Below are 25,789 nucleotides of genomic sequence, written 5' to 3'. Positions count from 1 at the left end.
GGGGGGTTTATGACATGTTACATATGGATTGAAAATGAAAATGTCTTCAGGAATTTCACTCATGAGATATTATTTGGTTATATTTTTAAATGAATTTTTATGTATTTGAGCTACTTCTCAATAACTTGAGTACTAATATCTCTCTACTGCCGTGGACTCAAGAGTTAAAGAGTCATGTGATTCGCTTCAGCTGCAGAGATAGGCCCTGATTGACTTTAAGTCGTCCATAAAACTTATTTCTCAGGTCATTGTGATTGCTTGTGGGATGGGATATTTACTGGGACCTTCCTGAAAGGATGCTTTCTTTCTCGTGGGAATTACTGAAGAGCAACTGGAGGATCTTTGAAAACTATAATACATAATTGTGACAATTGGCATTGTTGCAGTCCTTTCTCTGAGCAGCAAGCTAGCCTCTAGATCAGGGGCGTCCAAACTTTTTTCAACGTTTTTCACCAAGGACCATATGCGGTAAAATACACAAACAGCCGGGCCACTCACTCGAGGTGAAGTACGTATTGCTTCATCTGGTTTAGTTAAGTAAACTAAATATATTTTTGGAATTTGCTGCGGGCCAATTAACAATGGATTGCGGACCGCAGTTGGCCCGCGGGCCGCCCTTTGGACACCCCTGCTCTTGATGAAGCCCACACATGAAGAAGGACATAGCTGAGAGAGTGGCTGAGAGTGGGGCCTCTGACTGATGTTACGAACCTCTTGGTCAAACAGAGTCCAAAATTAGCTAAGTGTGTGGAATATTTAGTCTTGTGATCTGATAAATTTGCCCAAACCAATTTGAATTGGGTTTTTTGTTATAATAGACATCCTAACTAATAAATAGGATATCGCCTTGTGATCAATTTAGGAAGTAGTGATATTTAATATTTTACTATTTCTAATATAATTTGCAATTTTAATTATATTAGAATAGCATCTTTAATTTATTCAGCAAATATTTGAGTCATTCAGGGTATATACATCTATACTTTTTCAGATAAGGATGGATTGATACCATGTTTTTAAAGCTTTCTAAAATATTACCCTCTAGAAACTTAGAGCATTTTTATGCTAAGGATCTGTGAGGGGACATGCTAGAATACAACTTTTTTCTCATGGGAAAAATATTTAAGTGACAATTCTGTATAAAGCTTATTCGTAAAGTTGATAAAATGATGTTTAGGTGCCTCCTTTCATGGTGCCTTTTATATTAAATGTGTACTTTTTCAGTTCATTTTTAATGAAAGATTACTTTCATCAAAGCTAGGTTTCATCCAAACTTTCAGTGGCTCTCCATTGTGAATTCCAAATAATTTGGCCAGTGAAAGTCTCCATAATTTAGCGTACACCTTTCAAACCTTATTTCTTATCCTTTTTCATATTCAGTGAGATTAATTTTTTTCCCTGATCCTTGCCGTTGCTTGCCCCCGCCTGTCCCCCCACCGCTTGTTCTTTCCAATCCTCTCTGCCTGTGTAATTAATGCCCATCATTCTTGCCTCAATTCTGATTCCATCTCTTCAGTAAAATCTTTGTTAATAGTCCACCATGACTATAAATGATCTCACTTACAAACAATTTCTTGTAAGAAGTCAAACAATACTGAATTTATTAATACTGAATAATACTGAATAATTAATAATACTAAATAAGTAAAACTAGTGCCCCTTGTTCCTAGTCCAGCCCTCTAGAGGAGAACCTCTTAATAGTTCTGATTTCTTGATACTTTTCTCGTTATATTTAAACATATGTGACTTATTTGGCATCACTTCTTTTGACTACCATATTGGATAGCACAATTCTAGAGGCTTAATCATATTTCAGTTTGGTTTTTCTTTTGGCAAGAATCTTTCAAGAATGGTACATGTTCTTTTGTGTTGCAACATAATGGGAAACGTACTATTTGGTGGTCTTTTCATGTGATGTTTAGATGGATCACTGATTGAAGTATATTGTCGTCCTGATCTACCCATTAGCCTCTCATTGGATGATTTTATCTATCTCATTCTTTTAAATTGTCATAGCTAGCTACTTGACTGTTACCATAGTAAGATAATATGTAGCTATTAAAAGGTCAGGCTCTGGAGCTACACTGCCTGACATTCATGACCTTCAACAAATGGTTTTTGTGCCTCAGTTTCTTCTTTTTTTTTAGACTTTATTTATTTTGACATTCAGTTTTATTATATATTAATTTCAGGTGTACAGCATAGTGGTTAGACATTTATATAATTTAAGAAGTGATCACCCTGACTAGTCTAATATCCACCTGACATCATACATAGTTATTAAGATATTACTGACTATATTCCCTATGCTGTACTTTATATCCCTGTGACTATTTTATAACTACCAGTTTATGCTTCTTAATCCTTCACCTTTTTCACCCTGCCCCCAACCCCTCTTCCATCTATCACTTCCATAAATCAAGTACCCATCTGACACCATACATAGTTATTACAATATTATTGACTATATTTCTGTGCTATACCCTACATCCCCATGACAGCTGTGTAACAACCAGTTTGTACTTCTTAATCCCTTCCCGTTTTTCACCCACCTCCAATTCCCCTCCCATCTGGCAACCATCAAAATATTCTCTGTATCTATGAGTTTGTTTCTATTTTGTTTACTTTGTTCTTTAGATTCCATATGTAAGCAAAATCACATTGCATCTTTCTCTGACACTCCACTCAGCACAATACCCTCCAGGTCCATCCATGCTGCTGCAGATGGCAAGATCAGTTTCTTCTACTGTGAGTTTGGTGTCTCACAGGGTTGTTTCAAGGATTAAATGAGTTAAATGTTTAAAACAGTGCATATGGTATGTTGTGTCAATAAATACGAGATGTTACATTGACTTAGAAGTTTTATTTTGCTATTTATACACTAGCTTTTTTGTTTGTTTGTTTTTTGGCATGGAGAATGCTTTATTGCATAATACTTACTGTATTCTGTCTGGCACAGAGATCAGGTCACACTGTAGGAAAACAGTACCATTTAAATGATAACAAACCTCACATATATATCTGAGAGTTCGTTTGTATAAATGCATTGAATTTTTAGAGGCTTCTTTCTCATATTATATATAGAACTGTGTATGCTCATTTTTAACTCCATATATATGGTATCTAAGATTTTTAATAAGAAAAACGTTACCAGAAAAGGAGATATGTTACACTTGAGTTTGAAATGAAGAAACATGGATCATAATTACATATATGTCCTAGTTGTTAGAAAAGAAAATTTGCAAAAGAAAAAGAAATGAGTGACCCAGTCAAAATGGCTTTTGACTCTGAAAGGCTGTACAATTCTTTGGGATGAAAGTTAAAAATGAGTGTACACAGTTCTATGAAATACGAGAAAAAAACCTCTAAAAATTCAGTGCAGTTTGCAAACAAAGGAACTCTCAGATTAAGAGAGACGTAGGTGGAAGAAGAGATGCAGAACTGAAGACAATTATAAAATGACAGTACAAACCTTTATAAACAGCAGCAGGACCCATAAAGTAAGCTGAAGTCAGAAAATGCTTAAGACAACATAAATTATTTTTTTAAAGTAATATCTCACATCAGATTAAGCTTCAACAAGATCATCAAATTTTTTAAGAGGGATGGAACCATCAGTTCATATTTTACAACTGTCTGATTTAGTAGGGAGAAATCGTTTTTGAGTTGGAAAATCAAATAATATAAAAAGAACTATAGGCAATGATAGGAAAATAGCCGTAAGTGAAAACAATCGACTTTCAGTACATTGAATTTTCTTCATTTAAATTAGTGTCTTTTCTAGCTGCCAAGGGCTTGCAGATCTCATGAAATCAATGAGAATCTTTTATAATTTCATGAAAAATATATGTGCTACGTTGTAAAGACCAAACACTGGCTTGATTTTTTTTTTTTTTTTATAAAGGGAAAATGTGGTTTCTGGAAATTCCAAGTCAGTAATCTTGTTAATTAATGATCGTTGGCAAATTTCTAGAAATAAATTTTGTGAACATTTATGAAGATATGCTCAATTGTAGAAATTTAAAAGTGTCCACCAAGAACATATATCAAATTAACTTCATTTCTTTTAATAGGATTATCAGTTCAGATGAATTAAAAAAATACTGCACAGTAATTCCATGGGTGATATGTTCCAAGATGCCCAGTGTATGTCTGAAATCATGGATAGTACAGAACTCTACATATACTATGTTTATTCCTATACATACATACCAATGATCAAGTTTAATTTATAAGTTAGGCACGATAAGAGATTAACAATAATAATTTATAATAAAATAGAACAATTGCAACAATATACTATAATAAAAGTTATGTGAATGTGGTTTCTCTCTCTCAAGATATCTTATTATACTGTACATACCCTTCTTGTGATGATGTGAGATGATACAATGCCTACTGATGAGATGGAGTGAGGCAAATGACGGAGGCATTGTGACATAGCCTTAGGCTGCTATTGACTTGATAAGGGTTACTTGAACACAAGCACACCCATATGATAACCTAGAAGAATACTAAGAGACTGCTACTGATAACCTATAGGACTGCTAAGAAACTAAAAGGGGGGATTGCTGTCCCACTGGGATGGTGCAAGATTTCAGCATGCTATTCAAAACTGTGTTCTTGTAAATTGTTTCTTTCTGGAATTTTCCATTTAACGTTTTTTTGGTCTGCGTTTGATGGTGAGTAACTTAAACCACAGAAAGTGAAACCACAGATAAGAGAGCACTACTGTAGTAACAGTGTCTTAATTTTAGTGAAGTATTTTGCTGTCTTTGGCCATATGTTTGGATATGCTGGTGAATTGTTTAAATTTAGAGTAAGTAGGTAGATTTATAGTAGTTAGATTCAAAGTAGGTTGGAATTCAAAACCAACATTTGATTAGAGGTTCAATGTCACCCTTGAAAGAGATCTTCAAAGCATTACAATGGGATTATTTTGTCAACATCTCCATCATTGATCTGGATGAAAGTTTAGAAAGTAGGCTTATCTACTTGTAGATTGTTCAAAGCTGGACTTGCATAGCTGGTACTTTATGTTCCCCTCTCTTAATATACTTTGACACTTTATATGCAATATATAATTTAATTTCCTTCAGGGGAAAAAGTTACTTTTTTTTGGTCTGCCTGATATTTTTACCAGATTAATGTATGAATTGTATATGTCCCTTTTATAGCATAATATACTAATGTTACAGATTTAGTAATACAAACTGAAAATTAGAAAGGTCTCTGCATAAAGTACATTTTTATCTACTCTAGGAATACGAAGCACGAACAGGTAGGACCTGTAGACCACAACCTCAGTCTTCAAGACGTAAGAATTTTGAATTTGAGCCGCTTTCTACCACTGCCCTGATTCTTGAGGATCGACCATCGTAAGTATTATAGTCATCATCAGGCACGCTGTTTATATTTTAAACTTAAATTTAATTTTGCTTACTATTTCACACAAAAGATATCAAGAAATTAGATATAGAAATGGATTTATTTTTTAAAAACTTTAAGTTTCAGCCATACATCCTAAAACAAATGTGGAGGCGTATATTGTTGATGTTCAAGTCATAGCCATATTTTGTACAAGTCTCTGAGCCAATGTATGAGACAAAAATCTTTTTTTTTTTAAATTATTTACTTTTTCAGTTACAGTTGACATGTGGTATTATTTTATATTAGTGTCAGTATACAGCATAGTAATATTTATGTAATTCATGCAGTTGTCCCCCGATTAGTCTAGTACCCACCAGGCACTGTACGAGTGCATAGCTATCGCAACATTGTTGACTATATTCTCTGTGCTGTGCTTTACATCCCCATGACTATTTTGTAAATACCAATTTGTGTTTCTTAATCCCTTCACCTTTTTCACCCAGCTCCCCAACCCCTCTCCCTTCTGGCAACCATCAGTTTGTTCTCTGTATCTATGAGTTTGTTTCTGTTTTGTTCATTTGTTCTTTATGTTCCACATATAAGTGAGGTCATATAGTATATTTGTCTTTCTCAGTCCGACTTATTTCACTTAGCATAATACCCTTTAGGTCCATACATGTTGTTTGTTGCAAATGGTAAGATTTCATTCTTTTTTATGGCCGAGTAATATTCCATTGTATATTGTACCACATCTTTATCTATTGGGCATTTTGGTTGCTTCCATATCTTGGCTATTGTAATAGCACTGCAGTGAACATAAGGGTGCATATATCTTTTTGAATTCGTGTTTCTTTGGATAAATACCCAGAATTGGGATTGCTAGGTCATAAGGTAGCTCTATTTTTAATTTTTTCAGGAACCTCCAAACCATTTTCCATAGCGGCTGCACCAATTCTCAGTCCCACCAACAGTGCACGAAGGTTCCCTTTTCTCCACATCCTTGCTAACACTTGCTATTTGTTGATTTATTGATGATAGCCATTCTGACAGGTATGAGATGATATCTCATTGTGGTTTTAATTTGAATTTTTCTGATAATTAGTGACATTGAGCACCTTTTCATGTTTATTGGCCATCTGTATATCCTCTTTGGAGAAATGTCTATTCAGGTCCTCTGCCCATTTGTCAATTGGATAGTTTGTTTTTTGGTGTTGAGTCGTATGAGGTTGTTGTTTTTTATAGATTTTGGATATTAACCCCTTATCAGATGTACCATTGGTGAATATTTTCTCCCATTCAGTAGGCTGTTTTTTTGTTTTGTTAGTGATTTCCTTTGCGGTGCACAAACTGTAGTATTTGAAGTAGTCCCATTTGTTTATTTTTTAATTTTTTTCCCTTTGCCCGAGGAGACAGATCAGAAAATATATTACTAAGGGTGATGTCTAAGAGTTTACTGCGTGTGTTTTCTTCTAGGAGTTTTATGGTTTTGGGTCTTACATTTAAGCCTTTAGAATCCATTTTGAGTTTATTCTTACATATGGAGTAAGAAGGTGGCCCAGTTTCAGTTTTACGAATGAATCTATCCAGTTTTCTCAGCACCATTTATTGAATAGACTGTCTTTATGCCAATGTATATTCTTGCTTCTTTTGTCATAGATTAAATGACCATATAGGCATGGATTTATTTCTGGGCTCTCTATCCTGTTTCATTGATCTATGTATTTGTTTTTATGCCAGTACCATGCTGTTTTGATTATTATGGCCTTGTAGTATAATTTGACATCAGGTAGCATGACACCTCCAACTTTGTTCTTCTTTTTCAAGATTTCTGTGGCTATTGGGAGTCTTTTGTGGTTTCATGTAAGTTTTAAGATTAGTTAGTTGTTCTAGTTCTGTGAAAAATGCCATTGGTATTTTGGTAGGGATTGCATTAAATCTATAGATTGCTTTGGGTAGTATGGACATTTTTATGATGTTATTTCTTCCTATCCATCAGCATGGTATGTGCCTCCATTTATTTGTATCTTTTTCAGTTTCTTTCTTCAGTGTCTTACAGTTTTCCAAATATAGGTCTTTTACTTCCTTGGTTAAATTTATTCCTAGGTATTTTATTTTTTTGATGCAGTTATAAATAAGATTGTTTTCTTAATTTCCTTTCTGATAGTTTGTATTGGTGTATAAAATGTACCTGATTACTGAATATTAATTTTGCTGAATTCATATATTCTAATAGTTTTTTTGTGGAATCTTTAGGGTTCTCTCTATACAGAATCATGTCATCTGCAAATAATGACAGTTTTACTTTTTCCTTTCCAATGTGGATGACTTTCATTTAGTTCTCTTTTGTGATTGCTGTGGCGAGGACTTCCAATACTATGTTGAATAAAAGTGGAGAAAGTGAACATCCTTGTCTTGTTCCTTACCTTAAGGAGAGCACTTAGCTTTTCCTTGTTGAATATGATGTTAGTTGTGTGTTTGTCGTATATGGGCTTTATTATGTGGAGGTATGTTCCCTCTATTCCCACTTTGCTGAGAGTTTTTAATCATAAGTGGATCCTGGATTTTGTCAAACCCTTTTTCTGCATCTATTGATATAATCATATGATTTTTATCTTTCATTTTGTTTATGTGGTATATCGTCATAAAATCTTGGCTTTTTATATTCGTTCCTATTTCAACCCTCCTCTGCTTTCCTGTAACAGGATAGGGCAATTATTTTACCTTTCTTGACATTTCCTATGTGTTTAAGATGTATTTGTCTTTGCCTTTTGGACGCTTTTTGAAATTGAAACTTAAAATGTTAACTACTGTCAACCAGTTCGTTCACTATTATTAGGAATATATTTCTAATACCAAGCAAACCATCTTAAATTCTTCCCTTCTCATTTCTGCCTTTCCTCCCCTCTCAGCCTTCCTCAAAGTTGGTTTTCTTCAACATGTTGTCTTTGATTATCAAACATACTTGTTGTCGTTGTATTATCAAACAAAACATACCTTCCCTAAAGCAAGACCACTTAATTCTTAACTTCTTTTTCCTTTTTTGGGCTCTCTGGATTTATTTCTTTTCTTCTTCTAGACTTCTCTTTCCTTCCAGAGTAAAAGTTCCTAACCTTTTTTCCATTTTCCTAGTCTGAAGCTTTTCTCTACCCATTATCCTGAGGAGAATAATAAAAGGGTCTGGAGGCTGAATATTTTTTAGACATTGTGAGAGAAGAAGGGCTAGATATGAGTATATTATTTTTTAATTCTTGTTAACATTTCTTTATGCTGCAGAATTGTGATCCTGATACTCCTTTTTTAGGATTAAATGGATGTGTTCATACTCATTTTTCCATTGGTTAAAAAAAAAAAAAAAACTTCAGAAATTTTCGCTATGAGAACATGTCAAAGTTTTATTTCAGTCTTGTTGCCAGGGAGAAAGAACGAGGCTGAAGCCGATGCAAAGAGCAGTTAGGTAAGCAAGAAAAGAATACCTGGTTAAAGATCTTTAGACTCTTGACTGACAGCTGAGTAGGTAGATGACTACGTTCCCAAAGTGCTTTTTTAAACTTGTTAAAATTCATCCAAAATGGATTACCAGGAATGTTAATTTTTTCCCGGAAGGAGTTTATAAAAATATTATGCAAAAGTTCTGTTCTAGAGAGTGTTTGGGACACATTTTTCTTTACACCATCCTCTGTTTTATAGTCAAATGTATCTAAGTCCTGTCTTCATGCCTTTGCTAAAGTTATTGCCCTCACTTGGAATGCAATTATTTTACTATTTCTACTGCTCACCTACCTAATCCTTTAAGGATTAGGCTTTATCTTTTCTATCAAGTCAAGTATTTGTCTTCAACCTTCAGTGATACCTGCTTCCCTTAAATGTTTCTTGTAACTTATACAAGCAGTTCCATGAAATTGGAACTTGAAAAATATGCCAGACACAATAACATTATAAGATTTCAGTGTACCGAAATGTTTAAACAACTTATAAAATAACTTTTTTCCACCGTACTATTGACTATCTGAAATTAAGAGTGGAATTATAATAAATATTGTGAGTTTTATGCTGTGTCTGGGCAACTTTGCTCATATGTAATATAGAGATTCAGTGTGATAGCTACTGTTCCAGTCAGCTTTGAGATGCTATAATTTAATTTAAAAATTGTTCACTTTTTAAAATTTGAACGGGTCTTTTTTGGGAGATGTGATTATATAACTTACATTTATATAACTAGAAAACAAACCAACAAACATACTTGTTGTCGTTGTATTATCAAACAAAACATACCTTCCCTAAAGGCTTTCCAGGGTGTCAGAACATGGAATACCTAATCATTACTCAATTCTCCCTCTACTTCAACAATTAAAACAAAGATATAGAGAGTAGATAAGAATGAAAACTTTAGTTTTGTTGAGTATAAAACCAGATGACAATACATGAATGCAACCTGAGTGTTATAATGGCACTTCTACTTTATCTCCCCCAAAATACTCTCATAGCAGATTTGGGCCAGCTAATATCCATTCCTTCACTGGCCGAGAAGCTGGAGCAGAGACTTGTGTCATCTAGGTTTCTTCTTTTTCTGGATGCAGCCAGGTTCTAGTAACAACACTATTTCAACTATGAAGTGGCAACGGTGAGGAGGTGGAGAAAGAGGCAGAAATTTTTACTCAGTAGGAAACTGATGTTGGAAACGTCCTCTTCCGTAGATCAGTGATAATAAGAGGAGTGGAAGAGTTTCCCATTGCAAAGGGAGTTTGTGAATTGGTGCAACATTTCCTTTTTTAGCCTCTAATTTGCAGAAGCATCCAAAGTCATTGACTACATAGGTTTTTATAGTCAAAACTTCTTTACACATGATGCAGTTATAGCATTTAATCATCTGAGGTCTCAAAGGATTTCAAATATAGGAATTTCTATAATTTTATTGTTTTGCTAATTTTCTCACTCTTTGTTCCTATTTTATTCCACTTCACAATAAAAACAGCCTTGGACAGGAAGATAAGAGCATTTATACTAGCTAATTGTGTTGATATGAGCCTTCTACTTTTTAAATCACTTACGCTTATAGGGCTATTTTTTAAACCACCAGTGGATAGAGCTACCTCCTTTTCTGGCTCCCGTAAGTTACTGTTCACACTACTACCAAACAAAATGGTAGAAACCCTTAAAGCTACAAGTGGAAAGGTGACAAAAAAGTAAAGTATAGGGTTTTGTTTTTTGTTTTTTGTTTTGTTTTGTTTTATTAGTTTCAGATGTACAAAACAATAAAGTGTAGGTTTTTATGTAATACGTCGATAGCAGCAAATGGACTTCAGCATGATTCACTATCTTAGTCATTAATGGTTTCTTGCCTTGACCACATAACTAATGGACACTGCCATAATAGATAGGGATAAACTGTGTCTTTTTCTTACAGTAATTCATTGCTGAGTGAGGTGTTTAGTGTTTACTGATCAATAATATTCACTCAGCCTTTGATTTTCAAGACTGAAGAATTCTATTTTATTTTTTTATTTACTTCTCCAGGCAGATGACTGCAAAATTAGTGATTTTTCAAAAAAGGAAAAAACAACCCACAAAAACAAATCTGTATATGTATTTGTTTTTATCCTTTACTCACTGTGTAGCATATAGTTGCTTAGGAATTATGGTACTGAAGCTTTGCTCTTCCTCAGACTGTCAAAGATTGATATATTTACCATAAGGATCATTCTGCTTTGAACCGTAAATGTTGAATACCTACTATATAGCAAGGTTTTTGTTTTTATGATTTGAAGAAGTAGACACTAGACTTAGAATAATTATTTATGTACTGTTTTGTTTTAGAGTATGTATATACCCTGTTCCTGAAAATAAGACCTAGCTGGACCATCAGCTCTAATGCGTCTTTTGGAGCAAAAATTAGTATAAGACCCGGTCATACTATAGTAAAATGAGACTGGGTCTTATATTAATTTTTGCTCCAAAAGACGCATTAGAGCTGATGGTCTACCTAGGTCTTATTTTCGGAGAAACACAGAAAGTATTCATTTAAAAAAAATGAAATCTCAATTAAAAAAATACCTGACGTCAGACTCTCTGAAAAGTTCTGTTTCCTCAACAGTGTTGAATTCCTTTATGCAAATCATTTCATGCTAGTGTATAATGATATACGCTAACCTCTTCTTGAAATCTTTCAGGACTAGGTCAGCATAGTTTGGATAACTGTCTCGAATATCAAGGTGTGAATTGTCACTGAAACACTGACGTGTCTATAAAGGGAGTGTACTCTGTTATTAAGTAGGCCTTTATAACCATGGTTTTGAGACAGTTCTGTGTTTACTTAAAATCTGTGATCTTTGTGTTTATTCAAAGTTGAATTCCAATCCCTTACGTACATAACCTAGATGGCAATTACTGCTCCCTCTTTCTCTAGAGTCTAGACCTATACTGTCCATTATGGTAGCAGCTAGCCACATGTGGCTGTCTAAATTTAAGTTGAATTAATTAAAGTTAAATGAAATTAAAAATTCAGTCCCTCAGGTACACTGGCCACATTTCAAGTGCTGAGTAGCTACATGTAGCTAGTGACTACTTTAGTGGACAGCACAAAAGAACATTTCCATCATTGCAGGAAGTTTTAACACTGGTCTAGATTATGTGGTAGGGACTGTGAGGTTGTGCAGAGAAGAGATCTATGTAGATCTATAAATTCCACCTTCTTAATAAGTAGAACACCATATCCCCAGAGTGTGCCTGTAATTAAGTCTAGGCAAGTCTTTTCATGGGACTTGTGGGAACAAAAAAGAAAGGCTGTGAGTACGAAAAGCATTAAGCTTCACACCAGGAGAAGCAGGCAGCATTCTGAGGGAAGGGAATGATCAGGCCCCATTTGGTGGAAAATAATACCTGGTTAGAAATCTTAAGAGTTGATTTGTAGTTTGAAAACTGGAAACGATATTTGAGTTAAGCTGTTTCTCTGCTGGTAAAACGAAAACTTCTAAAGGTAAATGAAATATATCTATTACTAAAACAATTTTCTGTATATTAAAGGTTCAGAGTCCAATCAGGAAAACAGATACCAATGTAGTAATTTCAAGCAGAGGGGCTTTAATAGAGAAATTCATTTCAAGGTTGTTGTTAGAAGGGCTAGAAAAGCAGAAGAAAAATTCAAAAGATTAATAGCGCCAGAAAAGCACTTACTACTCTGGTCTGGAGACGCAAAAGAGAAAATAGTATTACCCAGCGTCCAGAATCACTGCTTACTTGAAAACTATATTTATGTTCAGCTTTTTATTTTTAACTGGTCTCATTTTTGTTGCAGTAAGTAAAGTTTTTCTTTTCATTATGTAATAATAGCATTATTATTATATCTGAAATTCAGGAAAAGTTAAATCCATTCTTTTGTGGAACCAGAGTGTATCTATAGAGGCAGGCAGGGTATTTTGTAAAAGGAAATCAGAGTTAAGGCTAGGATTGGAGTTAATGGTTTTGTCCTAAGACCTAGGTAGGAAATGGCTTTGGACAACATCAATTTGAAAATTTAAGGGTAGGCAATACTAGGAATCATAAGGTTAATTAGTGTGGGTGTGAGGGCTGAATTCAATGGATTGTGAGAACAGTTGGGTCAGATAGGTGAGATTTGTGGTGGTCCTTGACCTTTAGAGTGTCATCACTGTTTGCCTGATGTGTCACTAAGCGGTTTCATTCAGCTACAAATAATAGACTCCAAATAGTAGCTTAAACACACAAGGATTTATTTCCTCATATATATGTAGCCCATAGTGGGCAGTTCAGGGCTAGTATGGTGCCTCCATGAGTCCAAGACCCGGGTTTATATCCTTCTGTTCCACCATCTTCAGCAAGTGACTTCATTCTCATACTGACCTCATGCCCTTGGAATAAGTCTGATAGAATAAAAGGCCTCTTGCAGCTGAGTCAAGTCCCCTTTTTGGAAGTCTTCCAAGAAGTTCTACAATCGCTTTTGCTTAAATCTTACTAGAAACAACTCTGTTTAAACCTACATTCTAAGGAGGTAGAAAAATTAGTCTTTTATCATAGGATGGCAAATCAAGGTTCTATTTTTTTAATTTTTGGCCACCTTTTGGGTAAAATATTTTGTTGACATTTAATTTCGTCTATTATTGGTGAATTATGTATTTTTTTTAGTAATTTCTTCACAGTTTGCAACATATATTTTAAGTTTTCATAGATTACCTTCAGGTAATATGCCATTTTACATTTTTAAGAACATTACAGCAATATGTATCTACGTGTTTATAAACTTCATGTGTTATGGTTCACCAGAGAAGTGGAAACCCCATGTATGTCCTATATATAAAGAGACTTATTATGAGGAAGTGGCTCACATGATTATCAAGACTGAGAAATCCAAAGATCTTTAGTCAGCAAGCTGGAGACTCCAGAGTGCTGATGTTATAGTTCCAGTCCAAGTTCCAAGGCCTGAAAAACAGGAGAGCTGATGGTGTAATTTCCAGCCCAAGTCCAAAGACAGGAGAAGACTGATGTCCCAGCTCGAAGACAGGCAGAGAGAAAGAGAGAATATGAATTCCGCCTTACTTAGCCTTTTTGTTCTATTTAGACCTTCAACAGATTGGATGAGGCCCACTCTCATTGGGGAGGTCAGTCTGCTTTACTCAGTCTACTGATTCAAATGTTAACCTCATCCAGAAACAGCCTCACTGACACACCCAGAATAATGTTTATCCAGATATCTGGGCACCTTGTGGCCCGGTCAAGTTGACACAAAATTAACCATCATACACCACCATACGTTTTTGTTATTTTTTCTTTAAACCTTCTTTTCTCTTCTGAGAGGTTGTGTAACTCTAAATTTCCATCTGATGTCATTTCATTCTACGGTATGTTCCTTGTTTTGTAGTGCTGGTCTGTTGTCTGTGAATTCTTTCGCTTTTTAAGATTTTTTCTTTATGTCTGATTTTCATGATTTGGTTGTAATACACTTTCGTATGGTTTTCCTCATAGTCCTTCTGTTTGGTGAGCTTGATGTATCTGTGCATTTATAGTTTTCTATCAACTTTGGAAAAATTTTAACCTTCAACTATTTTTATTTTATTTTACCCCTCCCTCTTTCTTCTGAGATTTCAATTAAATATATATTGCTTGATACTGTTCATGACCCAGAGCTGATATAGGCTCTTTTTTTTCTGTTTTTGTTTCATTTTGTGTAGTTTTCTATTATATCTTAAAGTTCACCTTTTTTTCCTGCAGTTTATAATCTGCTGTCAGTCCCATACTTTGTGTTTTTCATTTTAGAAATTATACTTTTCGTCTGTAGAAGTTTGATTTGGGTTTTGAGTTTCTCTCTTATGCTCCTGCCTTCTAGAGTACATTTATAATAGCAGTTTTATCATCCTTGATTTATAATCCTATTATCTGACGTTTGTGCACTATTTCTGTTTGATTTTTTTTTCATTCTGATTTGTATTTTCCTGCTGCTTTGCATCCCTCATAATTTTTATTGGATACCAGATATTATGATTTTACATAGTTGGGTGCTATACTTTTTCCGTGTTTCTTTAGATATTTTTTGGCTTTAATCTGGTATGCAGTTATTTGGAATTGGTTTGTTCCTTTTGATATAATCATTGTTAGAGTGGTTGCAGGACAGCCTTTAGTTTAGAGCTAATTTATTCTTACTACTGACATCCAAAGGATTCCACCTGATTCCCTCTCTGTTTGGAGTTCTTTCTACTTTGACTGGTCCAGTGTGATCTTTGAGCATGTTCTACCTATTTCTTTCTGATATTTCTTTTCCTAGCACTATAGTTTAATTACACGCACACATAGATCAGTACTCAGCCAAAGATTTGAGACAACTCCTTTGTAGCTTCCTTCTCTCTGGTACTTTAATCTGCAAAGTCTAGCTATCTCAGACTCTCCTACTCTGAACTGTTTCCTTAACTCAGCAAGATTGGTGGACTATGTTTCGGTACTCCTAGCACTGAGACCTGGAAGCTCCAGGCTGTAAACTCAGGCACTTGTAGGATTACCTTGTTTCCTTTTTCATAATGATCACTGTCCTGTGCTGCCCATTGTCCAGTGTCTGAACACTGTGGTTTAATATATTTTGTTCATTTTTCTAATTAATTAAGGTGAGAGGGTAAATGTGGTCACTCTTATTCCATTATGATCTGAAACAGAAGTCTTAACCATTATTCCTCCCTCCTACAACCTACCTGAGGAATCTAACTTGAGAAGAGGAAAAGGTACAACATATGATTTGAAAGTTTGTCACATAACCTTTCCTCACCCTAGTCTGTTGAAAATGATTTGAAAAATTGACTCCAGAAACCGGACATTATTATGGTGATGCATTTGGATATGTGGTAATACTTAAATATATTTCTTTCTGCATAGCCATAGATGTAAATCACTGACTCACTCAGTGAAGCCATTGATTTTATAAACAAAAATATAGGATATGCAAGTGATGAACTGATTATCAAATTTTTATTCAGAATGTTACCTTAAATTCTAAAAGTGCAAAGCTGTTTGTTATAAAAGTATACCTGCACTTACCAAGAATTCTACTCCTAGATATTTAGAGAAAGAGAAATGAAAGCAGATGCCCACACAAGACTTGAATTGAATATTTATAGTAGCTTTTTATTCACAGTGACCCCCAACTGGAAACAGTTTAAAGTTCATCCATATGGATAAATGGAATACTACTCACCAATTAAAAGGAATATATTAGTAATACACAGAATAACATGGATTAATTTTAAAAATATGCTGATGAGCAAAAGAAGTAAGACACAAAACTATCCATATGAAACCCTTTAAAAGGCAACCAACTAATATGTAGTGATAGAAATCAGAGATGTGATTGCCTAAGGTAGGAGGTAGGTAAGTATTGAGTGTAAAGGGTCACAAGGAAACTGTGGAATCATGGAATGTTCTATATCATGATTGGTACATTAGTTGCACAGGTATTGTCAAACCTCGTCAAACAATACTTTTAATGTCAAAACGCAACAAACTGTACTCATAAAGTATGCTTTTCATTTTATACATAAATTATACCTCCAAAAAGTTGACTTCAAAAAACCACAGTAAATGGGTTTAACAAATAACCTAGAAATATTGGCTGAAATCTGATATTTTGAAATAATATATAAACATACATATACCGGGGTGCCAAAAAAAAATTGTATACACATTTTAAGAGATGTTATATATGCTAAAGCAGCAGTTCGCCATAATCAGAAGGTCTAGATGCTGATAGTAACCACTTTGAACACCTCTTGTAATTGCAGAAGTCAAACGTGACTTGTATTCATCTTTTGTTATCAGTATATATTGAGTATTACAATTAATAGTTTTATCCTTTCTTAAAATGTCTATACATTTTTTGCCACCCTCTGTATATATGTAAAACACAAATTATATATGTGTAAAACACAAATATTACCAACCTGGATTCTGATTCTTTTCTAAAATACAGACTTCTTTTCAACATTTTAGTTTCTTACTGTATAAAATGAGACAGTTAGGTTAGAAATTCTGGCTATTAAAAGGAAGAAGTTAATACTTTTAAAAGTTAATCTTTTAAAAAAATTGACTTAAAATTTATTCCAGAAATCTTCCTGCCAAATCTGTGGAAGAAGCTTTACGTCACCGACAAGAATATGACGAAATGGTGGCTGAGGCTAAAAAACGAGGTATAAAATTTAACTCCAATTCATAAATTTACTGATTTCAGCAGGAAGGTGATTTCAACACTGTTAGCTCAAGATATATTTTTAAAATATATTACACAGCTATATATATACTTTTAATTTATGCCTTTTAAACAACTGATATTTTCTCTTTGACTTAAGTGATTAGAACATTATAATAGTATCCAGTTCTATTTTGTGGCACTATTTTGGAAATGAAGTTAATTCTTTAATGTTACAGTAAACCTTTAAGGCCAGTTATATCTTTCTCAGAGGCCTAATTATTTAAACATAGGTTGAGTATGTTTTACTGTACAGAATTTGAAATATTTCTAACATACGCAGCAAATTTTAATTGACTCTCGACACTGACTTTACTATTTAATTAATATTTAAGATAGTTATTGATAAGTAGATAAAAACACCATGATATGATAGGAATAACATAGAATTGGGAAATCAGAAGATCATAGTTTTAATCCTGTTTGATACTTACCTGGGTGTGACACTGTAAGTAGACCTAATATTGGTTTCCTCATCTGTAAAGTGTTGGGGGAGCAGGTCAACTAGATCTGGGCTTTCAAGTCCCTCCATCAATACTTTTTTTTTAAAAGCAGTGGAATCCTCTCCATCGAAATCTTGTATAGAATCTGAATACATGAAACCAATTTTAAAAAGTGAAACTGCCTGCTTAGACTCCTACTTGCCCCTTACGACAGTTTCAGAGGCACATGTGAAACACAAATTGAGAGCGCTTTGGCTAGCTGATCTCTGAAGTTCCCACTGGTTCTAAAATTACCTATAACTACATATAATTATATGTACATTTGTGTATACATACACACATACATATGTGTGTGTGTGTGTGTGTGTGTGTGTGTGTGTGTGTGTATATATATATATCTTCCCTATTTTTGAGGTATCTCTTCTTCCGAAATTGTGACTTCTGATTTTTAGAGGGATGTTGTGTGGATGTGTGTGTGTTAGGGGGATTTTCAAATTTCAATCCAATTTGTAAAGTGAAGCATCATACTAAAAAGGGTTTACTATAATAGCACCATTGGCAAAATCATTTTTTAGTGTTGTTTTTATGTGAGGAAGTTCATAAACCCATCATATTAAAAAAAGGGTATTGGTTAGTTGCTCACAGTTGTTTATTTTTTACATAGTTAATGCATGACAAATTTCAGTTCATTGATTAAGTATAAATAGAATACGTAATATAGTAATCTATTTAAATGATTTTTTTCTGGCCTTTATTCCACTTTGTAGAATAGGAGATGTTATTTTAAAATTATATTAATCAAGTTTGTTTTCTTTCTCTTTTTTTCCCTCCTGCTCTCTCCCCTCTTCTACTTTTCCTCTCCTCTCTCTTTTTTCCTTCCTTCCTGTTATCAGAATATTTTTTTGAAAAGCCTCTCTAGTAGACTTAGGTAGCAAGAGAAGGGGGTTTTGATTTAGCTCTTTTGTATTGAAATAATTTTTACTTGTTTAAAACAGAAATTAAAGAAGCACATAAAAGGAAAAAAATAATGAAAGAACGATTTAAACAGGAAGAAAATATTGCAAATGCAATGGTAATTTGGATCAATGAAATACTGCCCAATTGGGAAGTAATGTAAGTAAGCATACTTTTCCTGAATTCCAGTCTGTCTCCAAAGATCTCATGTTACCAATTCTGTACTTTTATTACCGTATTTTGCTCTGTATAACACGTACTTTTTTGCCCAAATTTGTGAGGGAAAAATAAGGATGCACATTATACATGGGTAGTACTAAAAAATTAAAACAGAAGATTTTTTTCCCCTGAAAGTTTGGGCCAAAAACGTGGGTGCACATTATACACAGGAGCGCATTATACACAGCAAAATATGGTACTTCTACCATGTAGCTTGTTCTTTGGCTAAATTATATTGTTAACCAATGTCTGAAAAATTTCATGCTTATTTCTGTGCCTTTGCTTTTATAAACCCCTCAGTCTCTATTACCTACTTCCCTTACTGACCATACTCTATGCCTGTCAGAATTTTACCTATCCTTTCAGACCTATCTGAAATGTTAATCAACTCATGAAACTTTTAATTTTTCCTCAGTTACCATATTTTAAAAATTCTAACATACTATCTGTAGCAAGATGCACTGCTGATGTAATAGCAGGTTTTTGCAAAGAAAATATTAAGTATGTACATTCATTGTAAGATGCATTTACTAAATGTTAAATATAAAAGTGTTTTTTAATATGCTCCTTTCCTAATCAGGAGAATATGTTGTATATATATGATGTTTCCTTTCTGTAATGTCCCATTGTACTTTGAGACTAATATACTTTTTGCTTTACTTTGCCTTTTATTTTTTGATAATATTTTTCTACACGCATTATCTTCCATCTAGACTGGAGGGTAGGAGATGTCTTCTATGCCTAGTATAGGATATGCATTGGGAATTTGTTAAATATTGGACAGTGTGACATATATTACCTTAGGTTCTTTACATAAGTAATTGCATTTGATTCTGACAACCTTTACACCCACTTATCTTACAGGGAATCTCAAGGCCAGAAAGGTTAAGTGATTTGCCCAAGGTTATACAATTAATGAGTGGTTAAAGCAGATTTGAACTTAACTCTTTCTGACTCTAAAGCAGACTACACTGCCTCTTAAAGACTAAGGCCTTACCCGTAGTAAATATTTTGTGATTTTCTTTTTGGTACTGAATTGACAACAAAATTTTATGTTCCTTTTATCCTGTTTTTGCATAATTGTTCACATATTTCTGATTCTCTCATTTTATCAGTGTAAATGGCAGATATAAAAGGCAGTTTCCTTTAAATTACTATTGTCTCACTTTAGGGTACTATATATTTTTTAGGTTTTTTGTGGGGTTTTTTTGTTTTGTTTTGTTTTTTTGGCCTACAAGCGTGAACCCAATGGAAAGAATGCATCACATATTTAACTCTCTATGTTCTTAAAAATCATTCAGTCACTTGGCCATAGACTAGGTAAACCATCATGCAACTAGTATTTTTGGTATAAAAAGTAACTTTCTCCTTTTCTCCCCCTTTAATTCTAGGCGTAGTACAAGAAGAGTTCGAGAATTGTGGTGGCAGGGATTGCCCCCTAGTGTTCGTGGGAAAGTTTGGAGTCTAGCTGTAGGAAATGAACTAAATATCACTCCTGGTTTGTATTCTATATTCAGTTACTCCCACACATGCAAATAGTCATCTTCAGAATTACAAAGCAGATTAGTAGATTGGCCATTTAAAAAGGCATTACCATATATAATGTTATTTTAAGAGCATGCTTCATTCCCCATCCCCTTCTAAAACCTGGTCTGATTTAATAAGTAACTTACTATATTTCGTATTCTCAAAATAAGATCTGTGAGTTTTCCTTTAGTTTACAACCATCACAATATGCTTGATATCCAAATATCTTAACTGTAGATAACTACAAAAACTTCTGGGATTCTAGGTAGCAGTGGATAAATAAGTATATATAGGGAAAAATAATACAGTATAATTATGGAAGGGGTCCCCCTTTATTTAAAAAAAAAAAAGCCACATAAATATTGGGGGAAGTCTAGAAATTTCTTTTCCAACATCATTACCCAAACCAGTCTTTTGGACAATTATTTTTTTGGGGGAGGGGGGATATTTTAAACTTAAAAAACAAAAACAAAAAACAAAAATAAAAAGACTCAAGGAATTGTTTTTATTTTCTTAAGTTTTGTAAAACCTTGATGGATAGGAGTGAAATATAGAGTAGTTTTAATGAAGTAAAAAAAAAAAAAGTTAGGATAGTATCAAATAGGGGGAAATGTAAAATAGTTAAATAAAGGTGCTAAGTAGGTCTGAGTAATAGTGATACTGCTAAAGGATGGTGGCACCACAGAAAGACATGGGGACTCTAGTATAATAATATAAATAATATACTGTTACTGTTACTTAAAATATTTATTTACATATTTATTGTAAAAGAGTCAAGCAATAAAATACAACCTGTATATTTCTTCCATCTCTTCTACCTAAATTCTGGCTTTTGATCCTACTATAAGTACAAGTAAGCAATTTGGTATATATTCTTCCAGATATTTTTTCTGTGTACATAAAAAGTGTGTTTCTATGTGTGATGATTTTTAAGGCTACTCTTTTTCTTCCTTTTTCCCCACAAAAGAGAAGTTTATACCATGAGATTATTCTATGGCTTGCTGTTTTTCATGCTGTAATCTGTCCTGAACATACTTTCATGTCATTACATACAAGTGTACGTTACATGTGCTATAGCTGCACTATATTCCACAGTTTGGCTGTATTAGAATTTATTTAACCATTTTCCTAGTGATAGTCAAATCAATGACATATAAGTTAAAAGAATTTCAAGGTACGGTATTTTACCTTTCAAATGAAAAGTGATTAAAATGAATGAGAATTACCCACATAAAATGTGACTAAAAATAATTTAGGACCATTTACCAAAAGCCTCAAAAAACATAACTTTTGAGCTGCTTATTCCAGTTCTAAGAATCTACTCTAAGGAAATAATCAGGATTGGGTGCAAATTTTTCAATAAGTGTGTTCATTGCAGCAGTCTGCTTTTTATACTGGGGGTGCCAAAAAAATGCATACGCATTTTAAGAGATGTTATCTTAAAATGCCTATGCATTTTTTGACACTTTCCACCCTCTGTATATCTCGACAGATTACAACAATAATCAAAATGTTTACATTTAAGTTCTAAAAGTGATGCCAACTTTGAATAGCGTGATTATGTATGATTTTTAAAATTAATTTTCACAAATGTCTGGTAATGAACATGTTATTTTAACCAGACTTTTTAAAAAAATTTTAAATATAGAATTTAGAGGAAAAATTTAGAGTTTTAAATTTAGCTAGAAACGGTTAGATTCTACATGACTTAACTGTTCTTTCCTGAGGTTTCTTTTCCCTTCTGTGCTTAGAACAGATTAAAAGGAAATGTTTTTTACATTTTAGTTAGAACTTTCAGTTAGATAATTAAAACCCTGGATATTAAGGTGTAATTGTTCTTAAAGCATTAGGAATCTGTTTTGCATACAGATAAGGCAATAAAGTCTTGGTGACTATTTTAAGTTTTATTTTGTTTGCAGTCTTGTTTTGTTGAAAACTTTAGATTGTTAGGTATCCTCATAACTTAGTCATTAAAATATTGACTAGTTGGTATTAACCTTTTGTGATACTATACTCAAAAAGTTCCTTTTTTAAGCTTGAAATTTATAAAGTTTGTAACATAACTGCATCATTTATTTTCAAAGTAATTTTAGGTTTTCTCTACTAAACAATTAATGTATTCAGGAATGTGTATTCCCTTCTCTTTTCATTAGTGGTGGGAAGGAAGCTAAATTTCGATTGAATTAAATCTACTTTTGATAATCTTGTTTATTTTCAATGGCTCTAGAAGTTTGACTTTTTATCTGTTGTATTTGTTTTAATCATGACATTTATAATTATTAGAGAATAGTAATTAAGAATAAGGTTCCTAATGTCAGTCAAATACGGTTCAAATCTTGGTTCTACCATATATTAGGCTTGTGACCTTGGGCAAATTACTTAACATCTAGAAGTCTTAGTTTTCTTCATCTGTAAAATGGGGATAAGATTATTAGTTATCTCATAGGATTTTTCTAAAAGTTTTTTGTGATAATAAACAAAATTATAGTGAAACTGAAATTTGCTGAGAATGTGTACAGTTTTCTGAGAATGTGCATCATTGTCAGAAAATCAGAAAATGAAATATATACTGATCTCAAGGTATTTTCTGTTAAAGTCCAAGACGTATCTGTAAGTCTCCTTCAAGCTCTACATTGATAGGTTCAAAATAAAATAAGTATGACATGCAGAGTCAAGCAAAGGGTTGAACTGAGATGCATGTCTTCTTATTGTAGATAAGTACTGTAAATCTTCCCTGGAGAGATGTCCTTTGATGTTTTGAAATGTATTACCACATTTTTACTGTTGAATCAATTTTGTGACTTCCAAAGATGATGGATTTGTTTGGTGAGCCTTTCTTTTTCCAAGACAGTTTTAAAATTTGGGTAGAATAGTGAAGCTGGACCTGGCTTGGAAGCAGTTTGAAATAAAAAAGTATCAGCTTCAATTTGGTACCAGATTACTGCAAAAAAAATTGTATATCTACATTTAAAAATTATATCCATCTCTTATACCAAATCGTTGATGGAGTGGGGCACAAATATAGTAGAAATTTTGAGTTTGATTTTTTAAAAAATTTCTTCTTTCCAAACCATTAATAGTAATGAAAAGTGAACAGTAAGAAGAAGAGATCAGAATAATAAGAATCTGTTTGAAATACATCGATTTCATCACTTATTTTATAATGATCTAATTCTTGGCAATGTAAGAATACTTATTATGGTACAGTTATACATTAGAATACTGTGCAGTTGTTAAAACTAAATTAGATTTATTCTATTAATCTGTAACAACTTCCAACATAATAAAGCAAGATGCAGATCAGCACTGTAATTAATATTTTGCTTAAAATATTTGCTTAAACAAATGTCTTCGTTTAAAAAAATGACTATGTATATATATCTGCATGCATATTTCATCTTTAGGGCTCTGGTATGCATAGTTGCATCTGAGGGAAGGAAATTTATTTTTCACTCTATACTGTTTTGTACTGTTTTAATTTTTTTTTAAATCATGTTTCATGTATTACCTTTAAAAAGAAACAAAATTTTTATAAAGATCAACTGAAGCCAAAAATGTTCTTGATATTTTGTACAATATATAAATGTTGATATTTGGACAAGACATATTTTTTGCTGTTCCTCTGTCATTGAAATTTTTGTATAATTTAAATTATCTGTAATGGTTAGTAGAAATAGAAAGTAAAGACAATTAAAATTTGAGAATTAAGAAAAAAATTTCAATTTTTCTGTTCTTGAAATTTTAATGAGATCCTGCATGTGGAAGTATAGAGTGGTAGTCTCAAAAAGTGATTGGGCACTTAGAGTAAAAAGTTAGGGGGAGAGATCTTATGCATGTAGACTCTGACCAAGTCTGTGTGAAGTTTAGGTAGCTTTGGATAGCTTAGGTAGCTTTAGATAGCAATATAATAATGAAGAAACCAGTTTCAAGAGAGAAGGAAAGCAAGATCCAGCATTTATTGAGGGTCTGTAAGGCGTTAGGAGCTCTACAAATGATCTTCTTTAATCATCAGTAACCCCATGAGTAGGTATTATTCTCCAGTTTACAGATGAAGAAAGCCAAGTTCCAGAGTTATCAGGTGACTTTCATGAAGTCCCACAGGTAGTAAGTGGCAGAGCTGGAATTTGAATCTAGGTCTGACTGACTCCAAAAATCATGTTTCTGCTATTCTACAACTATAGTCCTTTAACAGAAGCATCTCTTCCTGCCTCATACATACATTCTATATTGTAGCTATTTGTATGACCACTCTGCAGTATTTTTATTTGCTATATTTATAGTTGTGTAATGTATAGTTTTAGTAGAATCAAGTGCTTCAATTTGCCACATTTTTCATGCCTGCTACATAAGGGACCTATAATAGGATTTGTTTTTTATTTTTAAGAGTAAAAATAAAAATATGTGAATATATTTCTTCCCTATTATTTATGGCTTTTTGTTGTTGTTTTTCTCCCAGAACTTTATGAAATCTTCCTATCAAGAGCAAAAGAACGGTGGAAAAGCTTCAGTGAAACAAGTTCAGAGAACGATACAGAAGGTGTGATTATTCTTTTTAATACAAATTTCTAGATGAAAATCCTGTCACTGAAAACAATAGTATGACATTTACTGTGTGTCAGGAACTATAGTAATTGCTTTACATACATTATCTCCTTTAATGTTAATAACTTGTTAGGTAGGTAGTATTATCCTGAATGATACAAGTGGAAACTGAAGCTGAAAGTAGTTAACTTGTAAGCAGTGAAACTATGATGTAATAAACCCAGGTCCTGGGGCTCCAGAGCCCAGGATTTAATCGCAACAGTAAGATTAATGGGTGGAGTATTTTTTGGCCAACTCTTTCTTAACTTAAACATGGATGATCTTCATACCTCACTTGTGACTTCCTGTCTCCTCTCTCACTGACTTGCACTCACTCCCTAGTATGTTATTTATAATTGTTGTCATGCCTTAATCTTTGTTCATTTAATTCATTTATAGACCCCCATCTTTCCCTCCACTCTCATCATGTTTTTTCCTAATCATTTTGGAGAAAACAGGAACAGTTTTGTTTTTTGTTTTTTTCTATTATCAGAGATTATTGAAATTAGGTAAATTTTTTCAATTATCTCTTGTCCTCGAATAATGAAATGGAAAGCTATTTGTCTGCCAGTCACTTTTCTTTGTACATTTGTTCTGCTTCATAGAAAACAAATTCTTCCCTTGCTTGTAAGTGAAACTCTTAAAATGAACATGGCTTGGGATGGAGAAATGGTGCACATCTCAGAGTGGTTTTCTATGAGTATGTAAACAACTCTTAAATTCCTTGATACTCTTTTTTTCTGTTTTAGTAAAGTGAACAGTAGGTTGGGGAAAATTGACTAAACTGGTTTAGAGAGAAGACTTAATTTCGATATGGGCTCATGTAAGCATCATCCTAAGACCTTTTACCTACGTCAGGTATTTGTGGGAAACTGAAGGTGTAAGGAAGATGAAAATGTAACTGTTTCGTCATTCCTTTTAAACTCATTTTTATGAAGTATTGAAAGTATAAGCATTAAAA

At 33.3% G+C, this 25,789-nt stretch overlaps 1 protein-coding gene across 6 annotated transcripts in view; it reads left to right on the top strand.

The window, feature by feature from the left end:
* Positions 1-25,789, top strand: part of TBC1D12 (TBC1 domain family member 12) — a 102,943-nt gene that overhangs the window by 58,626 nt on the left and 18,528 nt on the right. For all 6 annotated transcript variants that reach the window (XR_012498478.1, XM_019739845.2, XM_019739838.2 and 3 more), the window contains 5 exons: positions 5,263-5,378; positions 16,963-17,045; positions 18,543-18,660; positions 20,112-20,218; positions 24,704-24,784. Coding sequence is in view for 5 of the 6 variants with exons in the window: in XM_019739838.2 (XP_019595397.2) it covers positions 5,263-5,378; positions 16,963-17,045; positions 18,543-18,660; positions 20,112-20,218; positions 24,704-24,784 (505 nt within the window). In the remaining variant the exon portion in view is untranslated. The remainder of the gene's footprint in view (positions 1-5,262; positions 5,379-16,962; positions 17,046-18,542; positions 18,661-20,111; positions 20,219-24,703; positions 24,785-25,789) is intronic.

The sequence above is a fragment of the Rhinolophus sinicus genome, linkage group LG07, assembly GCF_036562045.2.
Source record: "Rhinolophus sinicus isolate RSC01 linkage group LG07, ASM3656204v1, whole genome shotgun sequence".
In the NCBI taxonomy this organism is placed as follows: Eukaryota; Metazoa; Chordata; class Mammalia; order Chiroptera; family Rhinolophidae; genus Rhinolophus; species Rhinolophus sinicus.
This window is presented reverse-complemented; position numbering and strand designations above follow the sequence as displayed.